Source organism: Cupressus sempervirens, chromosome 8 (assembly GCF_028749045.1).
Source record: "Cupressus sempervirens isolate cs-2001-9-10 chromosome 8, ASM2874904v1, whole genome shotgun sequence".
Classification (NCBI taxonomy): Eukaryota; Viridiplantae; Streptophyta; class Pinopsida; order Cupressales; family Cupressaceae; genus Cupressus; species Cupressus sempervirens.
Window position 1 is genome coordinate 839,553,960 of NC_143125.1, and position 25,411 is coordinate 839,579,370.

General features: G+C 36.2%; 1 protein-coding gene across 1 annotated transcript; it reads right to left on the minus strand.

Moving 5' to 3' along the window:
* Positions 1-4,803: 4,803 nt before the first annotated feature.
* LOC149545030 (cytochrome c oxidase subunit 5C-like) lies at positions 4,804-25,178 on the minus strand. Its single transcript, XM_089795531.1, has 2 exons — positions 24,991-25,178; positions 4,804-5,257 (listed from the first exon to the last, which is right to left on the minus strand). The coding sequence occupies exons 1-2, from the start codon at positions 25,067-25,069 to the stop codon at positions 5,151-5,153; spliced, it is 186 nt and encodes a 61-aa protein (XP_089651657.1). The 5' UTR covers positions 25,070-25,178; the 3' UTR covers positions 4,804-5,150.
* Positions 25,179-25,411: the final 233 nt, after the last annotated feature.

The following is a 25,411-nucleotide window of genomic DNA, read 5'->3' on the forward strand; positions in this document are numbered from 1 at the left end:
AGATATATATGCATATGTACATGTTCATCTTTTATGTAGATTGCACGTACCGGGCATTGACTTCCCTGAATTCCCTGGATGAGCGTGTCTTATCACAATATATCAACGGTAAAAAGGGGAGATAGTTCTTAAGTCCAAATCCTAAACTTAAGACAATTGTCCTAAAATATAGAACAAGTATCTAGGTTGACTACCTTTCTAGATTTGTCAAGTGACCTAAATTCGAGATTTTTGACATGTGAGTTTGAATTCGTACTTTGTCATTTAGATGAGTTTTTTTATTAAGTTGGTAGGTCTGTAGTGATTTTCAGTTATAATTAATCCAATAAGATATTATTAAATGACTTAATTAAACAAAAAATTAATAAAGAAAAATCAATTTTTAATTATATTTAATTAATTTTAAAAGAAAATTTAAAGACCACATTTGGCGTAATTATATTCATTTAATTTTATAATAATTAACTTAAAAGTTTCATTTTAATAATGAACTTTAAATATTATTATTAGTTAGATTAATAAATATACTTTCTAAATATGTCTTATTATTTTTATTTTATTTTTAAATGAAAATAATTTAAATAAACTTAATTCTAATTAAAAAGCAAAAAAGTATGCACAAAGAATTAAATAACTTAAAATAATAAAAGAAAAAGTTTTTGCGTATTCGTAAAACCGAAACCCTAGGTTGAGAAATTCTTTATTAGGAGATTAGAGCTCATTTCTCCACACACCAATTTGGATGAGCAATTTTTGGAAAGGGTTTTGGGAGATGAAAATTTTTCAATTCTTCAAGTGTTCGTCAGGTTCATCAGATCAAGGTAGGAATTTTGTAGAGTTTATCACAATGAATCTTTTGAACTACCTTTGTCTTCTTTGTGCTTGTATGTGTATCATGTTATGGAAAATCGTATTTTAGAATGAAACCCTTGTTTTAAAAGATTATTCTTCTTCGTTGCTAAAACATCTATGAAAACAAATCTGAAAACCCTCATTGAAATTTTGATTTAGTTGTTATATCGAACAACCATATGAGGAATCTAGAAATTTGTAACAAACCAACTAGGGTTTGATTGAAATCTAATATGGACTAAATTTACAATTTGATTTGAGAAACCATTTTATCTTGTTTTTAAAATTAAAAAAAATTAAAAATAAAGTATGTTGAAAAAAATTGTATTCCAAGCTTGTACCTGCAAATAGATTAATCCTTATAAATTTGTATTCAATTATTTATTGCAAGTTCCAATTGCTTATATAGGACTGATGTAGACATTGTGTTTTTATGAGATTTTATGTTATGAGCTTAAGTTAGGTTATCTTTGTGTATGTTGGAAAGTGGCTTCCAATGGAGGATGCAACCCTAAAGAGGTTGTCTGGGTAACCCATCATGAGTTGTATTAATAAGTGATAACATTTCATTAATGGGGTTAAAATGAATTAACAAGAGTTAGTGTATTACCTCGCACATGCCTTGAGTGCTAGTACAAACTACGATGGGAGTAGAAAGGATTCTTGGTTGCAACCATGGCTCATTAATATGTCTTGTCTATAAAAAAAGATATTGATGCCACATAGAGTCACTATGAGTTGTATTAATAAGTGATAACATTTCATTAATGGGGTTAAAATGAATTAACAAGAGTTAGTGTATTACCTCGCACATGCCTTGAGTGCTAGTACAAACTACGATGGGAGTAGAAAGGATTCTTGGTTGCAACCATGGCTCATTAATATGTCTTGTCTATAAAAAAAGATATTGATGCCACATAGAGTCACTAAGGGGGCAGAGTCTAGCGAGACTACCAAGGTAACCTTAGAGTTGGCTCTTACGATGACACTTGCCCACATGCATGTTAAATTTCCTACCTGTCTTTGTTGCCTCTAGAATTATATGTTACTTGTGTACTCGGTACCTTTGAGATAGATTGCTATCAAGATTTGTTGACCTAAATTATTGTTATGACTTTTGGATTGTTATCTGTTTAGGACTTGAGATTATCTCCTCAACACGGTGGGAGTGGGCCATTTAAGTTCCAAGAGGTCAGGTGGTAGTAATTCTGCTAGATGAATTTGTACAATTGTTCTATTTTTCTGATCTTGTGATCATATTTTATAGTCATATTCTGATTTATCATACTTTATTTTTTGAGGTCCTGTGAGATGTATCTTATCTTGATATATATTCTTTTAGCATTTAATACCCTGTGACTCGTACAAGGGATGATTATGCATTTTACTTATGTCATGTGCCATCTTATGTATTTGTATATTATTTTATTTCATTTCATATTTATGATTATCCTATAATGTGGACTTTGTTATGTATCAAATTTAATCTTAATAAAACTTATTATGAGATGTAATTGTTAATGTATTACTTATATACTTCTACCATGTTATCTCTTGTTGCTTTAATCTTTCAATAAAAATGTTTAGCAAACTTAGTGACATAATAGATTAATTTCTTTTGGATCTCTATAAAACTAACAACATTGGAATTGAAAAATCACCAATTGGCACTTGTTCTTCATCTCCTTACATCTACCATCCAATATGAATTCCCAATTCTTACTACCAAGCATCTCAAAATAGTGGGCTTGTTTTGGACCACTATTTCTTCTAAGTGATATTCAAAACTTATTTTGCATTTTGCATTGGAGAGATTGTCGTTATAAAATTTATTAATACAATTAAGCCTTAACCAATTTGTGTGTGTGTGTGTTTTTGTGTGTGTCTTTGTGTGTGTGTGTGTGTGTCTTTGTCTGTGTCTGTGTTTGTGTGTCTATGTTTATGTTTGTGTCTCTGTGTGTGTTTGTGCACACGCGCGTGTGTGTGTGTGCGCATGTGTGTGTGTGTGTGTGTTTCTGTGTGTGTATGTGTGTTTGTGTGTGTGTGTGTGTGTGTGTGTGTGTGTGTGCACGTGTTTGTCTGTCTGTGTGTTTGTTTGTCTGTCTCTGTCTATGTGTTTGTGTTTGTGTTTGTGTCTGTGTGCACATGTCTGCGCATGTGTGCATATGTGTCTGTGCACGTGTGCATGTGTGGGCATGCGCATGCGTGTGGTCTTATTTCTTTCCTAATATCGATACTTTTATTTAAAATATTTGTCGGATTTTCCCAATCCATTAGTGCTTCTTGTTTTGAGGACTTCATCTAATCATGATTGCTTAGTTTTATTGTTTTTGTTTTAAAGGTTTATTATTATTCAACTCTTGTTTTATTGTTTTTGTTTTAAAGGTTTATTATTATTCAACTCTTTTGGGATTTCGAATTCAATTCTTCTCATGTAATTTTTCTTTTAGGATTTTGAATTCAATTCTTCTCATGAAATTTTTCATTTAACTTTAACGCTTAGTTTAAGATTTTAAAGATATTGCCCATATTGAGTTTTATGGACAAAAAATCTTATAAAGTCAAATATATCCTTTTTTTAAATTATAAATACCCAGAATATTATAGCTCCTTAGTTGAACAATTGTTTTGAGTTGGACTACGGAGTGGCCTATTTACCAAATGAGGAAGATGTCCATCCAATTGAGCTAAGAGTTAATTAGATGCTTAAATAAACTTAGTAAAATGAAAGCAAATGAATTGATAAGTAAATTATTCTAAGCTAATACACTAACTTTAATCCAGACCTGTAAGAATATATGATTAGTCAAGACTAACAAGAATATTTGGTTGCTCAAGACTGCTTTCAATAATGGCCTTTTAAGAATATTGATTATTCGAGACTGGTTCCAATAATGGCCTTTTACTAAGAAAATTTGATTACTCAAGACTGGTTCCACTAATGGCCCTTTTCTTAAGAATATTTGATTACTCGAGACCACAGTAATCTAAGAGGCTTTTCATTAAATACTCGAACTTAAAATGGCAAACCATTTATTGGGAATATTCCCTTGTAATACAAATCAATGTATAACACAACAAACAACAAAATTATTAAAAACCAATCTGCTATCATCTGGCCCATTAAAGCATCGTAGGAGGGAAACATCCACAGAAGTGTATGAAATCCAAGCGTCCAAATTACTTTCCCTTTGAGTAGGGAGTCAAAATATGCCGCTATCAATGATACCACAATAAATGTAGAATGGTTGGTTCAATGGTTGAGATGGGTTGTGTCCATGCAAACCATTTTAAGTTAGCACCCTGCCTAAATCATGCTTAGGTTTCTGTAAATGTGAAGAAAATACTCGCAGCAGACTCCCGAAAAGGAAAGAAATGGCAGGAGTGAGCGAGAGAAATAATCACATTTTATGATATTTAAGAGTCAAGACAGAATGAGAAGGATAGGCATTCATCACATCATATCAAGCATTCAAGATAAAATAGAGTCCAACTGCAATTGAATCAAAAGTACACCCAAAATTTACTTTGGAAAGAAAAAATCCATCCACCACTGGTTCCAAAAAAAACTCTCTTAGCCTATGAAAGCCAGAGACCGAAAAATCACTACTAAATTATAAAACAAATGTAGAAAAATATAGATTTGAAGCATACTGTGACCCAAGAAGAAAATTTCATATATTTTAATGTCAACACTGATTTACTGAATCTCTTTTTACTGCACTCTCTAACTAGATAGTGATAGCTTGCAGTCCAACTTATATCAATCATAATAATTAACAGCACAGTTGAAAAACATAAATAATGGCAGCCAATACAATCAAACTTAACCAACAGCTTTCTCCAAAAATGCAACAGAACCTTGGAATTCAATCTTCAACAAGATCATAAAATTGATGTCAAATATATTCTTGGACTTTACTGTATTGCAAAATAAAGGAACAAAGAAACTAAGTAACAAGCTTAGTAGCAAAGCTTTAGATTGAATAGGCAATTGTTTTAGTACATCTCCCTTGCACAGAAAAATGTAATACCGAAGAGTTTTAAATTCAGACAATTAGGCTTCTGTGCTTTTCTAAGTGCTATCATCAAAAAATAACATTTCCATTATTGACGATGTCGTGTTTGTATTTAAGGGAAGGTGGCATAATGACAGAACTGACAATAAGGCACATGAGCCAAGAAAATTAAGATTCAAGCCCAATGTAAAACAACAAATATTATTCTACACTCCCAATTAAAAAGAAAAGAAACTTGTCCAGAATTATAATATGTCTTGATCCTAAAAACGATAAAATCTATTCTTCCTCATGGACAACAGATATTTCTCCTCGATCAAGCATTGCATAAAACTCCCTGGTCTTCCGCTGCTCATTCCAGTGGTACATTTTCCAAATACCCCCAGCTGCATTTGGATATACCATACATGCTTAGCAAGGAAAAATAGCTCTCTCAACAAGTAAAAACCATACACCAAAACATGATACATTCAAATACCTCTTAAACTATTAAAAAACTAAGAGGAAGCATGCATTCAATAAGATTTGTCAATAATATGTAGAGCATAAATGTAAACTAATTATTATTCTGCGCATACATCTATTCTCAAACACAAAAACAAAAATTCCAAAGTTCAAATAATTGGAATATTGTTGCCCGACTATAGAATTTGTTTCAATTCTACGAGCCATGGTTCGTATTTAAAACTTGCCTGGTTTTAAGCCTTAAATTGATCATTCTATCTGTGAAATTTGCAAGTCTTTAAGCCTCCATGTCCCCGGCTTGTTAGCGGTTCCGCACAGCACTTGAGATCATTGAAATCCAACTTCTGAGCCTCAAGTTATAAAGGTTAATGATCGCCGCCCAAACACGTATTTCTTAACCTTTAACTTCTCAATAGGTTAATGTTAGCCACCAAAACCATGTTTTTCTTAACCTCCAAATAAAAGGTTAATGTTAACGACCAAAAATACGTTTTTCCTAACCTCTCCAATAGGTTAATGATAGTGATTAAAAACATGTAATTCTTAACCTCTTTGAGACAGTTATTAACCTGCTTGAAATTTTCCAAATTGTATAAACCATATGTAAATTCTTTTGGCTCGAATATAGTGGGTGTGATACTGAGGTTTGAATACTTGCCGTCAACTATGGGAGTCCAGATTTATGAAGGAAATAGGTTGGAACATATCTGACCACGTGCAGATCGTCCTCTTCACCAAGTGCAGGATAAAGACATCTTTAAGGAAGCAATTAAACCTCATACCATGCTTGCTCAACCGGCGGTTATTTCTCCTACTACAGCACAGGATTCTTCACGATTTGGCAAGCCAGATGGTATGAAGCCGAATCATGACATAAGTTTGGTCAAGGCATTTCAGAGAGGTAACATATCTGATGACAGCGAGGCTTTTCCCAGTAGAATCTACGCAGAGCGATGAGATTAGGTGGGTCATGTGAAATGCCATACGCATTCATTGCTGCAGAACTTGAAGAACAAACCTTCAACGCAAAACATAGAACCATTAATACTGCCCATACATAATCAACTCGCCAACCTTATAAAAGGCGTCACCATAATCATACCATTCTGGAATTCGCAGTTTTGTTCCCACATTCTAGATTGTGAATTGGAAGAAGATTGATAATCCGGTTTGACAGGCTTTGGCTTTAAATGATGCCTTTGATCAACATGATATTTAATCGTTCCTTATTAAAGATTTCCTATTATCTCCATACATGAGAGATGGAAGATGTCTGCGTCCTTCGTTGACACAATCTCACTATAGATAAAAGATCCATGAACAAGTTACAAAGGATGCAAGCAGCTCCTGAGATCGCCCCTGATTTGTTTGACGTAATGCCAAGATAAGAAAAAAGGGTGGTGGACACAAACATGACATATAGAGTGCTAGGGAAGCACGCGAAATGGTTGACAAAATGAAATGCCCGTTCCTAACCTGTAACTATGGAAGCCTCACTGATTACGTCACTCAAGTTCAGCTGGAAATGAAGAGTGCAGTGTGGGGTTGAAGAGATCCACCATATTTGAAAGAAGAATTGGAAATCAAATCATGAAGTACAAGTACCGGAGGCCGGATTATGCTCCTGTTTTAAGAAATACGCTTCCAGATATCGGTGATACCATTTTAGGAAGTATCTGCCTTCAAGACTTTTGGTCATCTCTTGTAAATGAAGAAAAGACTCCATTAGCTGGAAAAGTATTGGAAAGTGGCTTGGCCCAAGCAGGCAGACATCCCATTTCCGTACAATGCCCAAAATTAGTGTTGGAATGCATGAAGGCTTATCATCCCAGCACTAGAGAAGTTCTTTCACCGAACAATGAAACAATTGTCCGTCTGGACCCTGCCTCTATTGCTATCATTTTTCGATTGCCCACTAGGATGCAATATGCCAGCATTAACCTGAGGACTGCCAAGGAATATTTTACTGCCAATCAAACCCAATGTTTAAATACTGTGGCAAGATCGTGGTTCTTCCAACCAAGAAGAGGCAAATCTCAATTAGGCAAATCCATTCACAGATCATCACTGAAAGAAGATGTGGCGAACATGGTAACCTTGTTGAGCAGGATCGTTGGTCTTCGAGATTCACACGAGTTCGAAGGTTGGATGTTTCTATTCATTAATATGGTCTGCGAAGGAAAACAATACATTGATTGGGCTGAAATTATCAGTGACTCACTGCATAGACAGCTCATGGGACTTCAAGAGAATAACTACTTTTATATGACTTCATATCTTTTCTACGCTATTCCGAGTACCAAAAGTTGGCCAGGACTTAACCAGCAAGGCATTTATGATGACACAACCATCATTTATAATCATCTTCCTCAAATTCAGTATGATAATAGCCTGCACCATTTCAGAAGAGTGAATGACGCATTCACCATGCTAACTGTAAGGGAAATTCAGGGGAACATTGGGCTCAGAAATTTCACCAAAAGCAGCGATGAAAGTGCAAAAATATGGAAGTGTTTTTATACAATTTCTGAAGTTTACTTATATCCGGCTAGCTGCCTATGATGGATGTCCGTTGATGTTACCTAGATTTGTTGATGATAAATTAGTCTTAATTGAAATGTGCAGGCAAATTAATCAAATCAATAAACTTTGCAGGAACAGGAGGACAGATGAAATAACTTTTCCTATCGGCATCGGATATTATAGTTGTGACAGTGCATCAGATGCCAGGAACATTGAAAGATCTATTGCCACAATAAATTTGCATCCTTACACAATGCGTTTCCCTTATGATAGTAAGGGCTATGCAGTGAATGAATTAAAGTTAAATTCCAGTCTTGGTCACTTCCCGGCTCTAGAAGACTTTTGGGAGGATTGTGAAAATGACTTCGAAGTCAGGAAGAGAGATTGGATGCGGCTTACAGTACGACAGGTAATAGACTTCAAGTTGGACATTGATGTGACAGGCATAGATGGCGATGAGGTTTCTTTGGTTGATCCTTATTATTATGAAAAAATTGAATTGCTAGAGCTCCCTCCTATTGATTGGTCAATTCCTGAATTGAAAAGCTTGAAAGAAAGGTCTTCCTATGTTCTTAAAAGGACAAGAGATTGGATCAGTAAAGTCAGAGCCGAAAAAGCAACTGGTGGATCTCAAAATAAGGAGAAGAGAAATAATATAGGGGAATCGTCTCGAATAGCGATAGATGCAACTTCTAGTGAGTCGACACAACAACTGGATACAGGTGCTCAAGATCGGGAAGAAGATCTGAATCAGCCGGATAGGTTTACAGTCAAAAGGAAAAGGACAAGAATGAAAGGTAGAATGAATCAAGAATGGAATGAATCCAGTGAAAAAGATCAAAGAACTCCTCAAATTGCTGAATCGCATGTCCCTGTTACATCCCCTCATAATACAGTGATTCCTAATTTGAGTCTCCTTCCTCCCGATATGTCAATAATAGACATCACACAGTTAGATAACCCATTATCTAATTCAGAAGACTTAATGATGGTTGCTGAAAACGTAACAGGTGATGTAAAAGCTTCAAAAATTACACATTCGTGGTTCCAGGATAGTCTTCAGAAGAGGAAGAAAGTTGTACAAATGGTTCCACCTCCATTTGATATGATCTCTAGCATTCTTCAGAAGCCTCCTAAGGCGAAAAAGACCAAGGTGATGTCCAGGTTAGCTATTGATAAAACTTCAGGCAATTTATGTGTGGAATTAGCCAAGCCTATAGTTGAAAAGAATGTTGATGAAGCATCTGAATCAGATTTCATTCTAGAAAAGGTTGACCTTGGTCCTTCTAATGCGGAAAGAGACTTTCAGAATTTTGAACTGATTGCCACTCAGATGTTGCAAAGGGCGAAGAAAGAGAAAAGAGCCAAAGAGCAACTCAAAGAACAAGTTCAGATGATGGTAGCTTATATTAATTCAATCAGCAATCCTTCTAATACCCAAGTCGTGGCCACTCCGCCGGTTCTAACAGGTCTTGATGATATTTTAGATCATACTGTTGTCCAAAGAATCGACCAACAAAAGTCACATAGTATGATGATCGAGGCTTGGATAAACAGGATGATAGAAGATGCTTCAAAACTTATAATTGGAGTAAAAGAGATATATGGTAAAGCCATCACGCAGATACAAGAAATTTCTAAGGAGCTGGAAAATAGCAAAGAACATAAATCCAACTGGCAAAAAGTAGCTGATGAATTAAAAGAAATGGCCAAGTTGGATACGAGCACCCTACTCCTTGAGAAAATTATTGCTGATCCAAGTGACAACCAAATACGTATCTGGAGTAAAAGTGTTGGTTGGAAGATGATAAACATCAACAAAGAGATCACTGAGTTCGAAAAGTTAATGACTTCTTTGAAGCAACTGAAAACAAAAAGTACAGATGAATTAATCTCTACTATCACAGGTGGGGTGCCAGTAAGTGATCTTCAGCATGTTGATTGTCAGTTTCTCCTTGATTCCTTCAGTGTTCAGATTCATTCAGAAATAGAGAACCATGTATCAGATGCTGAAACTATGATGAAGCTTAGCCTGGTTGCAGTCAATGCTGGGAGATTGTAACATTTCAGCCTATTGACAGGAGTCAGAAGAAATCCAAGATAGATACCTCACAGCCAAACTTAGGATGGAAAACGTGTTCATTCCGAACTATGAATCAATAATGCGCATCCGAGATAGATCAATTGTGTCCAGATAGATTGGGCTAGTAGCTAGAAGAATTAGTGATTGTTTATGCAAACGTTTTTAAGAACTCTAGCTAAAGTTTTGTTTTTACGAATTTCCTTGTATAGGTTAACTTTCTTGAGGTTAATTAACCTTCCAAAATTTTGTATTTTGGAGGTGGTTATTAACCACGGAGAGGTAGTTATTAACCTCTATGTCTATATAAGGACACCTTTTGGCTTTGTAAAAGGGACTTTTTGGTTAAAAAAAATAAGGGAACACTATGCTGAAATTTTGATCTAGGGATAAATTTTGGAAAGTATGTACACTTTTTATCTCTGAATTGAAAAATCTCTATTGCTTTCTTGGTGCAAGGAAAAGAAATGAAATGTTCTTTGGGTTTCTTATTTTAAAATCCAAATTGTTATACGCTATAGTAGACATTCTCATGGTGCTATGCGAGTGTTTATGAAAGATCATGGATGTGCTTAATAATACTGGTTGCTTTCAAGCGTAGCTCTTGAGCGCCTCTGTTATTGATTTTGTTTATCGAAGAAGGTTGTGAAGGCGTGTGGTGCATTCGTCCTGAATGACTTTCTCTTGAAATTTGAAGTTTTAGATCCCTTTAATTGAAAAACCCCTTTAAAAACTGTATCTTACGAGGGAGCTGCCCCTCCAAACGCAGAGGAAGGCCGGATATCAAGGGCCTATCCAACTATTGTGAACGGTTTGCCACACATTCCGTTGGGCAATTCTACTGTCACAAATCTGTTTACCAACAAATATGAAAACATACAAGTAAACTTTGAACATGTAGATCATAATTAGCCCCTAATTTCCTTTGCAATTTTGAAATCATGTATCCATAAAAGTGGATAATATGGTTTTCAGCAACTGCAGCTACAAAATTAGTTTCTAGTCTATGGATAATTCCAGACATCCACACATAATAATAATATGTCAAAAAAAGAATTAACCAGTAATCATTATTGAGCCCAACTCCTACTGCCTATCTTTGTATTATCCTTTTCACATAAGATTATCCTTTTGTAGTGTGCTTGACTAGGTAACCCATGACCTATAGAGGAAAAAATAAGTTTGCAACACAAACTTATCTATATCCAGAAAAAATCACTTACAATTAAATTGTCTCGTGGGAAAAAAGAACGATAAATAGTAATGACTTCCAATCAGCAATACTTATCTTTAGCCACCAATAAAAAAGTGCACAACCCATACAACACTTACAATAATTTTATTAGTTATCAGAATTGTAATTTTCCCATGAATTCTTTAGCCATTCTGAATAGTTAACAAAATTAGCAGCAGATGTCATTAATGCTTTGGTGGCTCAATAATTGTTTCCCTCAGCATGTGGACCCACTTTTTAACCACAATCAGAGCTTACCTTGTATTGACTCTCCCTGATTTTTTGGCTGATTGCTAGCTTCAGATTACATGCATGTCAATGGAACTCAGATATGCAATGCTCTCAAAGACAAACTAACTGGATGAGTAGGGGTTGTCCACGCTAGCTCAATAGTACACGGTACCAATAATAAGAAATTACCATGAGATTGCAATTATCTAAGAATGCAGGGGTTTGTCACCATCATCACTTAACTGGCACAAGAACATGAATAAAAAATGAGAATGCAACTATCTCGATGAGCAGAGGCTTGTCACTGTTGCTACTTAGAAGATTACTTGTAATATGCAGTAAATGTGACAATACAACAAAGAGACTAAATTGTAGATACCCAGATGATTAAAAGTTAAAACCAATTACAAAACATTAAACTCATGTGCCCAGTTGTTGATAATGAAAAATAATGAACATGCAGCAGCCAAACCGGTAAATGAGGGTTTCCAAACTCTAGCTGCCTACACCGAACAACTCCCAACAAGAACAGCCTCCTTCAGAAAGAACGGCCAGCAAGAAATAGTCTCAATGCTGTGCAACAAATTTTATGGATCTCCCAAATCAGCCCTTGTGAATAATCTCTAGCACTCTACAGCTCTGAATACAAGAAGAAGTTATCAAACATCATTGAACTTCAATTGTGATCTCCATATGAAGTAATCAACAAGATATTTCCTAAATTGTGTCTTTCAATAACATGAGGAATGTTGCCTGCAGGGGTTTCCATCCTCACAAACCAGGAAGAAGAAGCAACAACTCCTTCAAAATTAAAAGCATTAGTTATAACCAAAATGAGAACCCCAGTCCTCTTTTTACTGTTTTTAGCTACTTTTTCCGGAAAAACAACCTTTTTTCTTTTTCCCTTTCTTTTGGAATGGTTTTTTGACTTTTTTCCTGTTTTCTTGGGAATATTTTTTTGAGTTATTTTTCACGAATGTTTTTCTACTATTTTTGCAAAACATTTTTTATGCTATATTGTTACCAATGCTTTTGTTTAATATTTTTCTTTTAAGAAAAGACCACTTTGAACTCATTTTATTTCAAATATTTAAAATTTTCATTATCCCTTATAAAATAAATTAAAATAACAATAAACTTTAAAATATCTTATCATAAATTAATTTTATAAATCAGACTATATCAAACCTAAAGATGAAGATCAATGCCAAATCCATCCAAAAAAGGGTGCTACAGTCCTTATATCCATCTGAACAAAACCCACTTAGTAGCCTACAGGGACCTCGTAAATGGGCTGACAGTCTCTCCATGCCAAACTAGCCTAGGCAAGGGACATTACATACCTTCCCTTAGGATGTGACAACTGAAGGAAATCCTTACATAAACTAAGCAAGATTAACCCTATCTATTGAGTTCATTACACAGCACTATACCTTAAAAAGCTTAAATGCATCTTTAAGGGATTTGAAACTGGACTCTCCTATGAAATTTCTATTGCTTAATCTCATGCCAAATTACAAGTAGCTTCACTATCGTCATAGTTTTTAAACTTAAAAACCTCATTTGGCAAAATAAAAGCTTTCTTGAGGAGCTTAAGAGAGTAATTCAGGAATAACTATCACATATTCAAATTTTGGTAACACGATAAAAAAAAAAGCATCACAGTAAAAAAACACAACTCGTTTTTTATTTTCCAGCTCAATTTGTATTTTCTCTGGCGCTTCATAATTTAGTGTTTAGTTTCTTAGTCACTATTGCAATTTCAAAGGTACATTTTCCTTACACCACCTGAAAATGCCACTGACCTACTTTGGTCCCTCAACAACATTAATATGATCTACTTTCTTTGTATGTTATTTTATGTGAATGTGTGAGTGTGTGTTTCAGAACTTCACAGAGATGACATTTGTCTAAAAGCAATATATGATGTATATTGAAATATTTTAAATTGATTTTTGGAACTTATAATTTATAAGTCCTTTACACCACACTATGTAACCGGAACTGATAATACTCCCATTGACATACTTTGGTAACTGATGACATTCATATATTAGTTCTTATTTTTCATGTTTCCAAACTACACACACGGACTAAATTTGTATTCATTCTACGCTTTGATTTATAATGACATGACTTTAATTTATTTTTTGGCTCTCATGAATTCCAAAGCCTCATCAATAAAATCATTAACCACTTCACGAAAAATGAATAAATCCCCAACAAACTGCTGATTTTATTTATTTGCTTCTATGCTGAGAACTACACAAGTATTAAAGATTTTTTTTCCTGCGAGGATGGATATCCCAGATCTTTGGCAGCAATATGCTGATATCAGGAGCATAATCAACATAGGTGCACAAAAATTCAACCTTTCTCAGCTTAGTGCCAAGGGCTGAGGGGCATCCACTATCAAAATTGCCTCATCCACAATCCCAACATTGGGTCTTTGCATTCAGCAAAATGTAATCCTTGGGTAACTCTTTGATTCATTCAACCTCATGAATAAGCCAAAGGACAATTGAGAATGATAAATATTTATTCAAACTAATACTACATTTATAATGAGATGACTTAATTCAAAAAATTTACCTCCTAAACTTTTGGGTCACATCAGGAGAACCCTAATCACTAGTGAAAATGTACAAAGGCAAAGATAGCATTTCAGAGTGAACAGATTTTTGATTACACAGTTTAAACAGGATAGTTAAAAAAAGGAGTAGGGACGCTGGATAATGGCATAAAAAGCATAGCAGAACTTAAAAAGAGAGAAATAACAGAGCTTTTTGTAGAAAGTGATTAATGAGTCGATAGATTCAGAAAGGTGGAGTCTAGAAGATATCAACAATCCATTGCAAACATCATAAGTAATTCACAATGTACCATTAGCCCTCCAGGTCACATTGATAATCATTTCCAAACTACACAAAATTCTCATGATATACCCCATAATAGAGTCTCTTGGACAGATTCACTATCCACACAAATTCCACAAAATTTGTATCGTATCAACTTGCAAGGCTATTTGCAATCAAGCCAGCCTTGTCATAAATTGAAAATGACATAACTTTGCAATCCAGTTCAAACACAGTCACAAGATACACATCAGCACTTCTTTTCCCACATTCTCTGGAGGGCAAGACTAGACACCAAATACACATGCATCTCAGTTACAAAGCAAAGCCAGAGGCTGCCAAAGGATCGTCTTTGCAACCTGGAGGCCGCTATATCAGTAACATAACTGGTTGGAACACAGAACTGTTCAAACGGTTCTTTGACTCAGAATGATGTAGATGTCTTTGAATACCACATACCTGACTCTCAGCCGATCAGAACACTATTAGGGTTCATTTGGTTGCAGACATAGGAATTATGAATACGAATGCATATTGGGAATAGGAATGGCTATTCCAATAACAACTATTTTTTGGAATGGACATAAGCTCATTTTAGGGGCAAAATGGGAATATGTATTCCCATTCCCATTCCCTATTCCAATTGACGCACCAAACAGAAATAGAAAACATATTCCTAATTGCGTATGCCTATTCCAGCAACCAAACTGGGAATATGTATTCCCATTCCCATTCCCTATTCCAATTGACACACCAAATAGAAAATAGAAAACATATTCCTAATTTCATATTCCTATTCCAGCAACCAAACGGGCAATTAGCTTTTGGTAAGATTATCTTAAGCACCCCTCCATCTAGATTGCTTATAAAGTCATCCCCAATATTGTACTTACTCCAGCACTTCATATGAAGTGAGCAAGCAAAAAATGATAATAGTAGGTTACAAAAGCTTTTATTTATTTTTATCTTTAAGCTTTTGATAACTGGTAGAAGTATAGAGACATAACCTAACTGTGGAAGCAAAAAATGATTACTACAAGGAGAGAGACCGAAAGTACAAAAGAGTAGATAGCAACAGGCAAGCAAAAAAGATGCCCCACTATACTGCCATACATCACTATTGGGATACAAAATATGATCACATGGAAATGTTTTAGTACATTGTGGAAAGGCAAGAAAGGGAAGGCATACATCACTAAGCCAATTTTTTATGGGGTTGAGAGCATAAACTTTAATTATTAGCCAGAAATACATAGGGCAAATATCCATGACCAAATATGGAGAATGAGTATGCAGCGCAGCACAGCAGTAAGCTGCAAAACATCCCATTCAGGTGTTCTTGGGTTCGAGTCTACTCAAGACGCATGTTCTTCGCTTCACCCCATTATCAGGCAAAAAAAATCAACAATTGAATAACTAACAAAAAATTCAACTAAAAATGCTCTATTTAATGGAAAGCAATGGCTGAAGGTTTCCTTTGATTGGATCTTCATTGGCTTAGAGAATTGTTGAAGGTAAAACAGCAAGGATCAAGTAAGATCTGTATGCCTAAAATGTGAGCACACTTCTATGAGTCATTATATTCAAGATTTATCAAAAATGAGGTCTCAAATGGCGACTCATAGCTCCCTATTCATGGGGTGCAGGGGTTTGTAATGGACGCCCTCAGTCTTATATTAATTAATATATTATATTAAAAGAGAGCAAGTTCTTTTAATTAAATAGGAATTATTTAATTAAATTAAAAGAGAGATTTTTCTCTTAATTAATTAAATGTGGATGAACTATTTAATTAAAAGAGAGGTTTTCTTTTAATTAAACGGGGACTTATTTTATTTAATTAAAAGAGAGCAAGTTCTTTTAATTAAATAAGACTTAGGATAAAATGATCAACCTTAGAAATAAAACAAATTGAATTTGATCAAGGAAATTGATTTGAATTGATTTAATAAAATATTACACACCATTGATTTAGGAAATTTGATAAATTGATAAATTGAATAATGGGGGCCCATAGTCTAGGCAACCATTTTAGGGTGCATACAAGATCCATCAAGAGAAATGAGAATTTCAAACTCTACAAATCAACTTTTACATGTTGGCTGATGCTGCTGCTCCAAACCAATCCAAACACCAAAGAGAGGAATTGAAGTATGCAATGGACGGCTTAGAACTAATAAGGTGTAGGGTCATTCTCATGATGCCATCAACTTAGAAAATCAACTCTTCTGTTGGACTGTCAAAGTACATTATTATATCATGTTTATTGATAAAGATATTGCTAGGTCGAAGATTCCTATAGAAAATGCAATGGAGATGTATTTCAGAGAAACAACAATTGTTATCAAGAATATAAGTTTAACACAATCCATAAGATTAATCAATAATGTTTTGGGTCTTGATTGTGTAAAAAAATTTAATCAACATTTCAGATCACACGCTGCAATCCATCATCAGGATAGCAGCTGCAAAAGAAGAGGATGATGTAGATTGTATTTAATTATTTTGACATATATATTCAGTTATAGTGTTGTTATATGGTGTACTAATTGAATTTAACACACTGAAATTTCCAATTTTGACCGTTTGAGGTTCTTGTATATGTGATGCTTGAATTATGGCCAATTGATGATCAAAATATACCTTTGCATTCTCTAAATTCATTAATTTATGGGTTATTTTGTTTACCTATGTCTATTTTTTTGCTACAGTTTTTGTTGAGTCCCAAATCAAAGTTAGTTTTTTCAGCTGCTCAATCCATTTTGAGTCCACAATTAAAAACTACGGTTACACCATGCTCATAGACCATCCAATTTCTTCATCCACTCCTAACTGCATTCTTTTCTTCTTGGGTTTTGTTTATCTTAGTGAGATTAAATCCTCCCTCTTTGGCTTCAGCCTTCACATCTTTCCTCTCCTTTAAAACACCTTCCTCGTACTATTGTATGATCTTTTGCCATCATGCTCAGCAGTTTCATTCAACACACCAAATCTTGCATGACAATGTAGTGTTTCAACAACAAATGGCTGTGATAGACTACTACACTTTAACTCAACTTAGCCTATCTCAATTTGGCAAAGCTAACAACTTTGACATTGAGTGTAAGTCTTTCCACTGTTCCTTGCGCGTCTCCTTCGCTGCCTACTCCCCCTCATACACAGTTGCACTCCCCATATCACTGCCTTATCTGCTACACGAAGCGTGTGTTTGTGGCTTCTCAGTGTCAATCCCTCTACAATACACTCGTCAGTGATCCAAAGTCCTTTTGGCGTATTCTATTCCCCCACCATCCTCCCCAGCCTTCCACCCTTGACTAGCATGCCTTGGTTTAGCATGCCTCCATCCTCTATGATATCCCTGGCCAGCCTCCCACCCACCCCACCTCACCCACCCACTGCCACCTCTTCACTCCTTCCCTGGTTGGGGAGGCCATTAGACTCATGAGATGCAGCAAAGCGACTGATGAAGAGGGTTTTCAAGATGAGTTTTTCAAGCTTCGTACTCTAATTTTGTGCCCCATTCTACCGGTGCTCTTTTAACATGGCGATTTGTACTGGTTTCCCTGCTTCTTGGTCAAGGCATGTGATTTACCCAATTCATAAATCTAGGCTGGCTTCAACCCAGAGAACTACAAGACCATCATGATTGGGCATACCTTTGCCAAGCTTTATGCCACGGTGATTAACATTATCCTTACCCGACAAATTGATAGGCATCACTACCGTGCTAGTGGAGAAGCTAGATTTCGTGCAACTTACTAGACCATGGATCATATCCTGACTTTACAGGCTATCATTGAGGAGGCCTAGCACAATTCTACGAAAGTCTATTGCTGTTTCGTAGACTTCCGTAAGGCATTTGACTCAGCACCTAGGGGGGCTCTCTTTCAAAGACTCAGAGATATTGGCACTCCTGATATTCTTGTGACGGTGATCATGAGACTCTATGAGATGATGGTTAGTAGGTTCAGGACTCTAAAGGGATTATTGGACCTGATACACAACACCATCAAGGTGAAGCAGGGTTGTCCACTCTCTCCTACACTATTAGACATCTATATTGATGAGCTTGAGTCCTTCCTCCATGAAGCTTCACTCCCCGAGGATGGTTGTTATTTGCACTAGGTTTTGATCTCCATTTTCATCTTCCCAAATGATGTGGTTGTCCTAGCCTCGTCTCTGGAGGGGCTCCAAAGGCTTATTGATAGACTTGCTTCGTTCTATGATCAGCGCCCGCTGATAGTGAACTTGAGCAAGACTCAGGTCATGGTCTTTAACTGTTTGAAGATTTCACATCTCCACTTCAGCTTCCAAGGTCTCAGCAAATTGAGATTGTCTCTTCTTACACTTATCTAGGGTTCAAGTTCTCCGGCCCTAATTTTAGCATGAGACCGACCCATCTTTCTAGAGTGGCTAAGGGCATGGGCTCCCTTGCCCTCCTTGAGAGAGTGCTTCCAGCACCACTTCCAGGACACTAGATCCAAGCTCTCTCTCATGGACTCTTTGATCAAACCCACAGTTCTCTACGTGGCAGAGGTTTGGGGTTCGTCTCGTGTTAACTCTGACTGGGCCTTAACTGAGCGAGTATAGACACTTCTCCTCCATCAGATCATCCATTGCCACCGTTTCACTCCACACAACATTGTTCTTGCCGAGTTTGGAGCTCATCCTTTTCAGCTTAGCGGCATTTTCAACTTGATTTTATTCATTCACCTCCTCAAAAGCTTCGTGGACTCGCCTGAGGGTCAACATGGACACTCATACCTTGCTTACTGCTCCTCACGGGACATAGCCAGCTCGACAAGGACAACTAGGGCTCGCTCTTGGTATACCCAGGCCACTATCTTACTGAGCTTGATAGGGATTAACATTGACCATCTTCCGCCATACCAATTCTCATTAGATACTCCCGCCCACCTCCTCCTCTCACAACAAGAGTTGAACAAACACATCAGACTCGACATTTACAGGCAGTACATTTCCACGACTTGGATCAACCCTCCTGGCAGTTTACGCCCTCGAATGACCTTCTACTCAAAGCATTTTTTGGAAATCCGAGATGGTATCATTGTTCACCCCTCATTTTTGAGCCGTCATTGGTGTCATGCCCTCCACATCGCCTTGGGGTCTTTTAGAGTCGGAGCCCACAGACTTCGTTGCCAAACCAATCACCACCTAACCAAAGAGGAACGGGTGTGTTGCCTTTGCACTTTATCAGAAATGGAGACCTATTTTATCTTCAGGTGTCTCATCTACTATGAGATCAGAGGTAGATTCCACTGCCTATTCAAAGACTACAAATCCCTCTCGACATTTTTCATTTATTCCAACCAAAGGTGCCTGGCACTCTATCTCCAAGAGGCCTCCCAGCTTAGAGATAACACCTTACAACTCTGGTTCTCTCAGCATGGACTTCTTTCCATCCACGCCCACTTCCGAGAGTAGGAAACGACCCCACCCGCCTGTCTCTAGACACACCAGATCGGTCAGACCTCGGCCTGGGTTCCTTAGAAAATAGCATCCTACCCCCATAGTTATGCTGAGGCAGAGACAAAAGCGGAGCCAGACCCAAACCCTTGCTCGTCCTCATCCTTATCCCTTTATACAAGATTTCTTTATACCTAGAAAAGACTAATGATCCTTCTCTCTTTCTTCTGTTTGTTTCTTTTCCCTTTTCTAGCGCTCTTTTTCTAATCACCTTTGGGTGCTCCTGTTGATTACTTTTCTTCATTGTACCGTTATATCTTTCAATCCCTTAGACCCTTATTGGTCTCTTGTTGGACATTAATATCATTATCTTATCTAATAATAATGCCACAATTCAATTCACGCTACTTGCAATAATAGAACACACACTATAAATGCAAAATAATACTTGGAGAGAACAGCAACTTCAGTCAACAAGGATATCTAGTACAATGCAATACTTGGGTGTAAGTTGGACATGCAACATCAATCCCACTACCCAAAATTCCAACTTCCTATTTGTTGGTTGTGTTAGTTGGCATTTTGACCCCCAATTTTAAGCTTGAAAATCTAGTCTTCCTAATGGCCTTTCCTTCAAATCTCGATTTTCTCCTATGATTTATTTTGAAAATGTTGTACAAGTTTCATTGTGCAAGTCAAGGTTTGGATGAAATTTCATGATAGTGAACCAAAGTGCTCAAACATTCAAGTTCAAAGCTTTCCTTTGTAATTTTAGAACCATATTAAACATGGTTCAAGTGGTTCAAGTGATTAAGATGGTTCCCTTGGCCCAATTGGCCAAATTCAGAAGTTCAGTATGGAGAAGTCGGATGTGAAGCTCATTGGCTTAGTCTCAGTGATCCAATATAGAAGTTCAAGAATACAATCTCAATGACTCGAAGATTCATTCGATAGAATGGTGATGAAACGCACATTGAAGGCAGCAGTGTTCATCTGGCAAAATCTTGCCTTCCTCTGGAACTGGACAGTGACCTCAAAATGCATGAAGAGACTGGGATATGCTTCCTTAAGTCGAGTTTTGAGAATTGAAGACATACTCAGTCCAACATGACTAATGACAACATAAAACTATGGTCGGATCCCTATATTGGGTAGGTAGATTAGAGGCATCATTCTTCATATCACCTACACCTGAGAAAAAGTTGGAATCAAATGTTGTCAAAGACACTTGCCATTTGTTGGGTACAAGACAATAAGCTTTGTGAAGGAGACAGATGTCCATGGAGAGTCGCGGGTCATGAAGGCAATTTGATTCAAAGGTTTTAATTATTGGAGACCACATCTCATATATAAAAGGTAAAAAGGAACTCAAACCCGGCACCCATGTGACTAATAGCTAAACATACCATAAGACCCGTGGAAGGGAGATGCCAGGTATCGGCTGGAAGGTGTCACAATGAGCAATCGGGCACGATAAGCTTTAGAGGAGTACCTCTTCACATAGACAAGGCATTCTAACTGTTTGACTAAATGTCAAAAGAAGCGCATGATATACCCGGAAGCATGATATATCATGGCCAAACCATATGAATTACATGATTCAAGGTGATAAATGTCGAGGAGGTCGTGAGCATCAACCGAAAAACGTTAAAGCCGTGCACCACATGATAGTCATAGCCAATGTCAACTAGGAATAGAGACTCCAAATGTGTTCAAGTTCAACAGTCAGTGCCCACTAGAATCGAAATTGTTTAGACTGAGAGTTTCATGGTGATAAAATACACTTGAAGTTTGTGAATTCAAGATTGGAAATAAGGTGTCGATGGTGTACGCATCAATCTTCAGATTCATTAATACATGTCAAAGGCAAACACTCGAATGGACACATAGTCTTTTCCAAATACCCTTGTATTGACTCTCACGATTTCACAAAATATGGAGGGTGTTCACCGAATGTTTTAGAGAATGCCTTAAGATGATGGGAGAGCATACAATGCATACCAATTGCTTAACATAATGCATCAAACTCTACTAGGACCCAACAAATATCAAATAAGGCATTGGAGCGATAAGTGTTTCTATGTCTATCATGTGGTCTCCTCAATTCAGAAAAGGTTAGATATGTTCAACTCTATATAAAATTGACTGCTCAAAATATGGGTATATTAGGGTATTCAAAGATGGCAATCAATTTCCATTCTACTGCAAGAAGGTTTGGACGTAGCTCGAGAAAGGGAGATAGAGCTCAACTCAGTTGACATCGACCTTCTAAGATGATCCAATAAGGATTATCTTGTACAGGGCAATGTGATGTATCAGAGGACCCAATCCTTATGGTTAGAACACCAACATACGCATGAGCTACTTGACAGAATGTCAATAAGCATATCTCCATCGCCGAAGCCTTCCACCTTTCTTCAATCACAAAATCAATGACTAGGGATGAAAGAATGAAGATCGTCACTAATTGTTTGTCCAATCTTCATTGGAATATGACTTGGGGGGTCGCATCTCGAATGCACCCTATCGGGTTTCCCAAACAGAGAACCCGATCTCCATGGATTTGGAGCCTATACCAACGAAGGATCATTTCAAACAGAAACTGAATGTAAAGAATTCTTAGGAATGGTGAGTTATCTATATGAAATCCAATGACATATGATGTGCGGGCATACTGCACAAAGCCAACATCAGTAAAATACCATCTGTCATGGCAAACCTATGTGTCATGTATGATATAAAACTTTCACCTTGATATTATGAAAGTAAAAGGTGTATAACTTCTGGTCACTTATCATAAAAAGGGGAAATGTATAATTAAAAAGAGCCAGATATGACTTTCATCGAAAAAGGCTTCTTTTGCAAGAATAAGTTATGAAGAAAGTGGTGATGATAATTGATAAAGGGACGGGAATAGTCAAAGGTAAATAAGCCAGCGGAAGAAAGAAGAAGGGTTCCACTTTTCTATAGATTGTATGCTGCATGATAGGGGAAATGACAATTTATGTGCTGTGATATAGATTGTACAAGGGAGCAGTTTTTGATTGTGATCAATGCTGTTAGCTTTAGTTTAGTTTTCTTTTCAATTTTCTGCAAGTATTTTGATTGCCAGTAATTTTCAGAACTTGGATTATTTCCAATCGAATAAGAGTTCCATGATTCCAAAGATTATATGCTTTGAAAAGCTTTCTTCCTTGATTTATGTGTAAATTGTGGCAAGTTGTGGGGTTATATTCTATTACTGAATTCATTTATTGTGGAGATTTTCTTGTGTTTAATCTTTTCTCAATCTTTCTAAGTGCATATGCAGGTGGAGGGACTGTGTATTTCCATTGCCGTATGTGGAAGTCGTTTCGTTTCCTTTCTGTTACAGCTATTTGCCCCCTATCCAAGAATAGTAAGGATAGCCTTCACTTTCAGGTTAAGAGCATTTGTTAATCTTATTCATTGCATATCCAATCGGGGAGCTGTACCCTGTAAAATTCAGAGGGTGTTTGCACAATCTCATTGCAATGCAACCCAATTGTTGGTGTTGTTTTGTCTTCGAGTTTGGGCATTTTTGAGTCATCTTGTAAACATTTTGTGTGAAGACAAATCTGTTTACCAACAGGTTGATCAGCCCAATTGTTGCAACTGTCCACCCAAACATTAATAACCCACAATAATTACTACAAGATCTAAGCTATTATTAAAATAATTAATATCACAAATAAGTCAACTAATATATATACACACACACTCATACACACACATATGGAATACTCAACTATAGTATAACAAACTACAGTTTACACTTCTTTTGGAATGTGCAATCATTATCATGTGCATTCATTATTTGGATCCTTCGCACCAAATAATCTCTTGTAGGGTCTCTATTATTAAAGTGCGTATATCATTTTTTTGTCCTATTTGACTGAGCATGATATAAACGAGTTCTCATTCCATTCATTACAGATTTACTTCAATAACACATTAAATCAAATCACCAAATAAATCTCACCTCTTAATAGAATATACAATTCCTGAACTTTAATCAGAAACAGATAAAGATGCAAAGGGACATTAAATCAAACCACCGAAAAGATCTCCCCTCTTAATAGAACATAAATTTCCCGAACTTTAATAAGTAACAGAAAAATATGCAAATCGACAAAGATTGCAAGCAACGTAGAAAATTTGCCATGACGATGAGCAGGGTTGAAGCCCATCCAAGGCACCCTTATCCCCTATAATGAGAGCCACCCCCAAAAGATAACTTTTGGTGACAAAGAAAGGCCTCCAAAGTGGTTGTTTGGAGTAACATAAGCCTGCGTTTGATGGTGTGCTCCCTTCCCTGGATTATTGGCAGGTGAGTCTTACCAAGACAACATCAAACAATTATGGTAGTACATTAAATAATATTCCAACTCACTCAAAATCCCCCCTAAATGTAATACGGCAGTGAACAGCTGAAAGATCGTGGTGTAGCAAGCACCAGAACGTTAATTTAAGTGTGACAAAAAATTAGAGCTGGAACCAAGTTGAGAGCTTAACCCATTTAAGAACCCCACATCACAGTAAAGGTGATCCTTCATAAAAAGGGGTGTAAGTTATATGAGATTACAGATAAGGCAAACGAGTACTTAAAATAATAACATAAATATTAAATTAGGTTTGTAAAAAAAAATCTCAACCAAGAATCATGAAAGAATAAGAACAGAAGAAACTAATAAACCAACATAGAAATCTAGGATTTAAAAAAAAAACCATAGATGCATTTTACCCTATTTTTCACCTACCAACTTTCCTACAATATCACTTGTCTCAACACTTCCATTACCATTCATATGGGTAATTTCGAGTTACAGGGAAAAAAATTAGAATATCCCTTTTTGCATACCCTATCTATTTTTTCAAATCACGGAAAGCTGGTTGAATAAAAAGAAGAATGATACACCTAAAACTAGACAATTTGTGAGCCCTTGCTCAAAATTAGGTCAAATTAAGAATTAAGAATAAACCAGATATCAAATACGAATCGTGCTCTCCCTCGTGATTTACAATGAGAAAAAGGATTTAGAAAAGAATCGCGGGGCTAAATCCGCAGAAATCGTAGTTGTATAATAAAGAATAGATCAAATATATAAAATTAATTGAATATCCCATCCTTCGATTGGGTTAAAAACAGATATATTCAAAACCCTTCTGTACATTTTAGCAAAAAATGGCTGAAAAACATTGACTTCGAACTACAAAATTTGCGGATTTAAGATTGTAGTACAGATATCCATAACAAATATGAAGAAACGTAAGTTAGGCACATACCCATCAAGCCCAGGGATATTCCGTAGATAATTTCCTTGATAAGATTGGGACCCTTCAGAACAACGTGGTGTGCAGGCATTTTTCTTCTTATTGTTTCACAATCTTCTGCTCCTGCGAGAAACAACCGAAAGCCAATGTAGCAGACAGATTCGGGAGGCAATGAAAATCGATGTATTTATACGGAAACTATTGCCTTTTAAATGAAATGTTTTGGTTTTGTTATTTGTCGATAGGTTATTATTTGGTAATTTGTTTATTTAAAAATAAAAAAATAGAAAAATTAATATATTAAAATTAATCAATAATTTTGAACTTTGTATAAACAAAGTCTCAAAAATATGAAAGTATTCTATTTTTTATTTTTTATAAAATAAAATTTTGGCTGGTGGAGTTTGATTTTGAAATAGATAAAGCACTCACC

Coding starts and splice junctions, on each gene's coding strand:
- LOC149545030 (XM_089795531.1), bottom strand. CDS start 25,069: ATGCCTGCACACCACGTTGTTCTGAAGGGTCCCAATCTTATCAAGGAA. Junction 5,258..24,990: donor AATATCCCTGGGCTTGATGG/GTATGTGCCTAA, acceptor ATCCAAATGCAG/CTGGGGGTATTTGGAAAATG.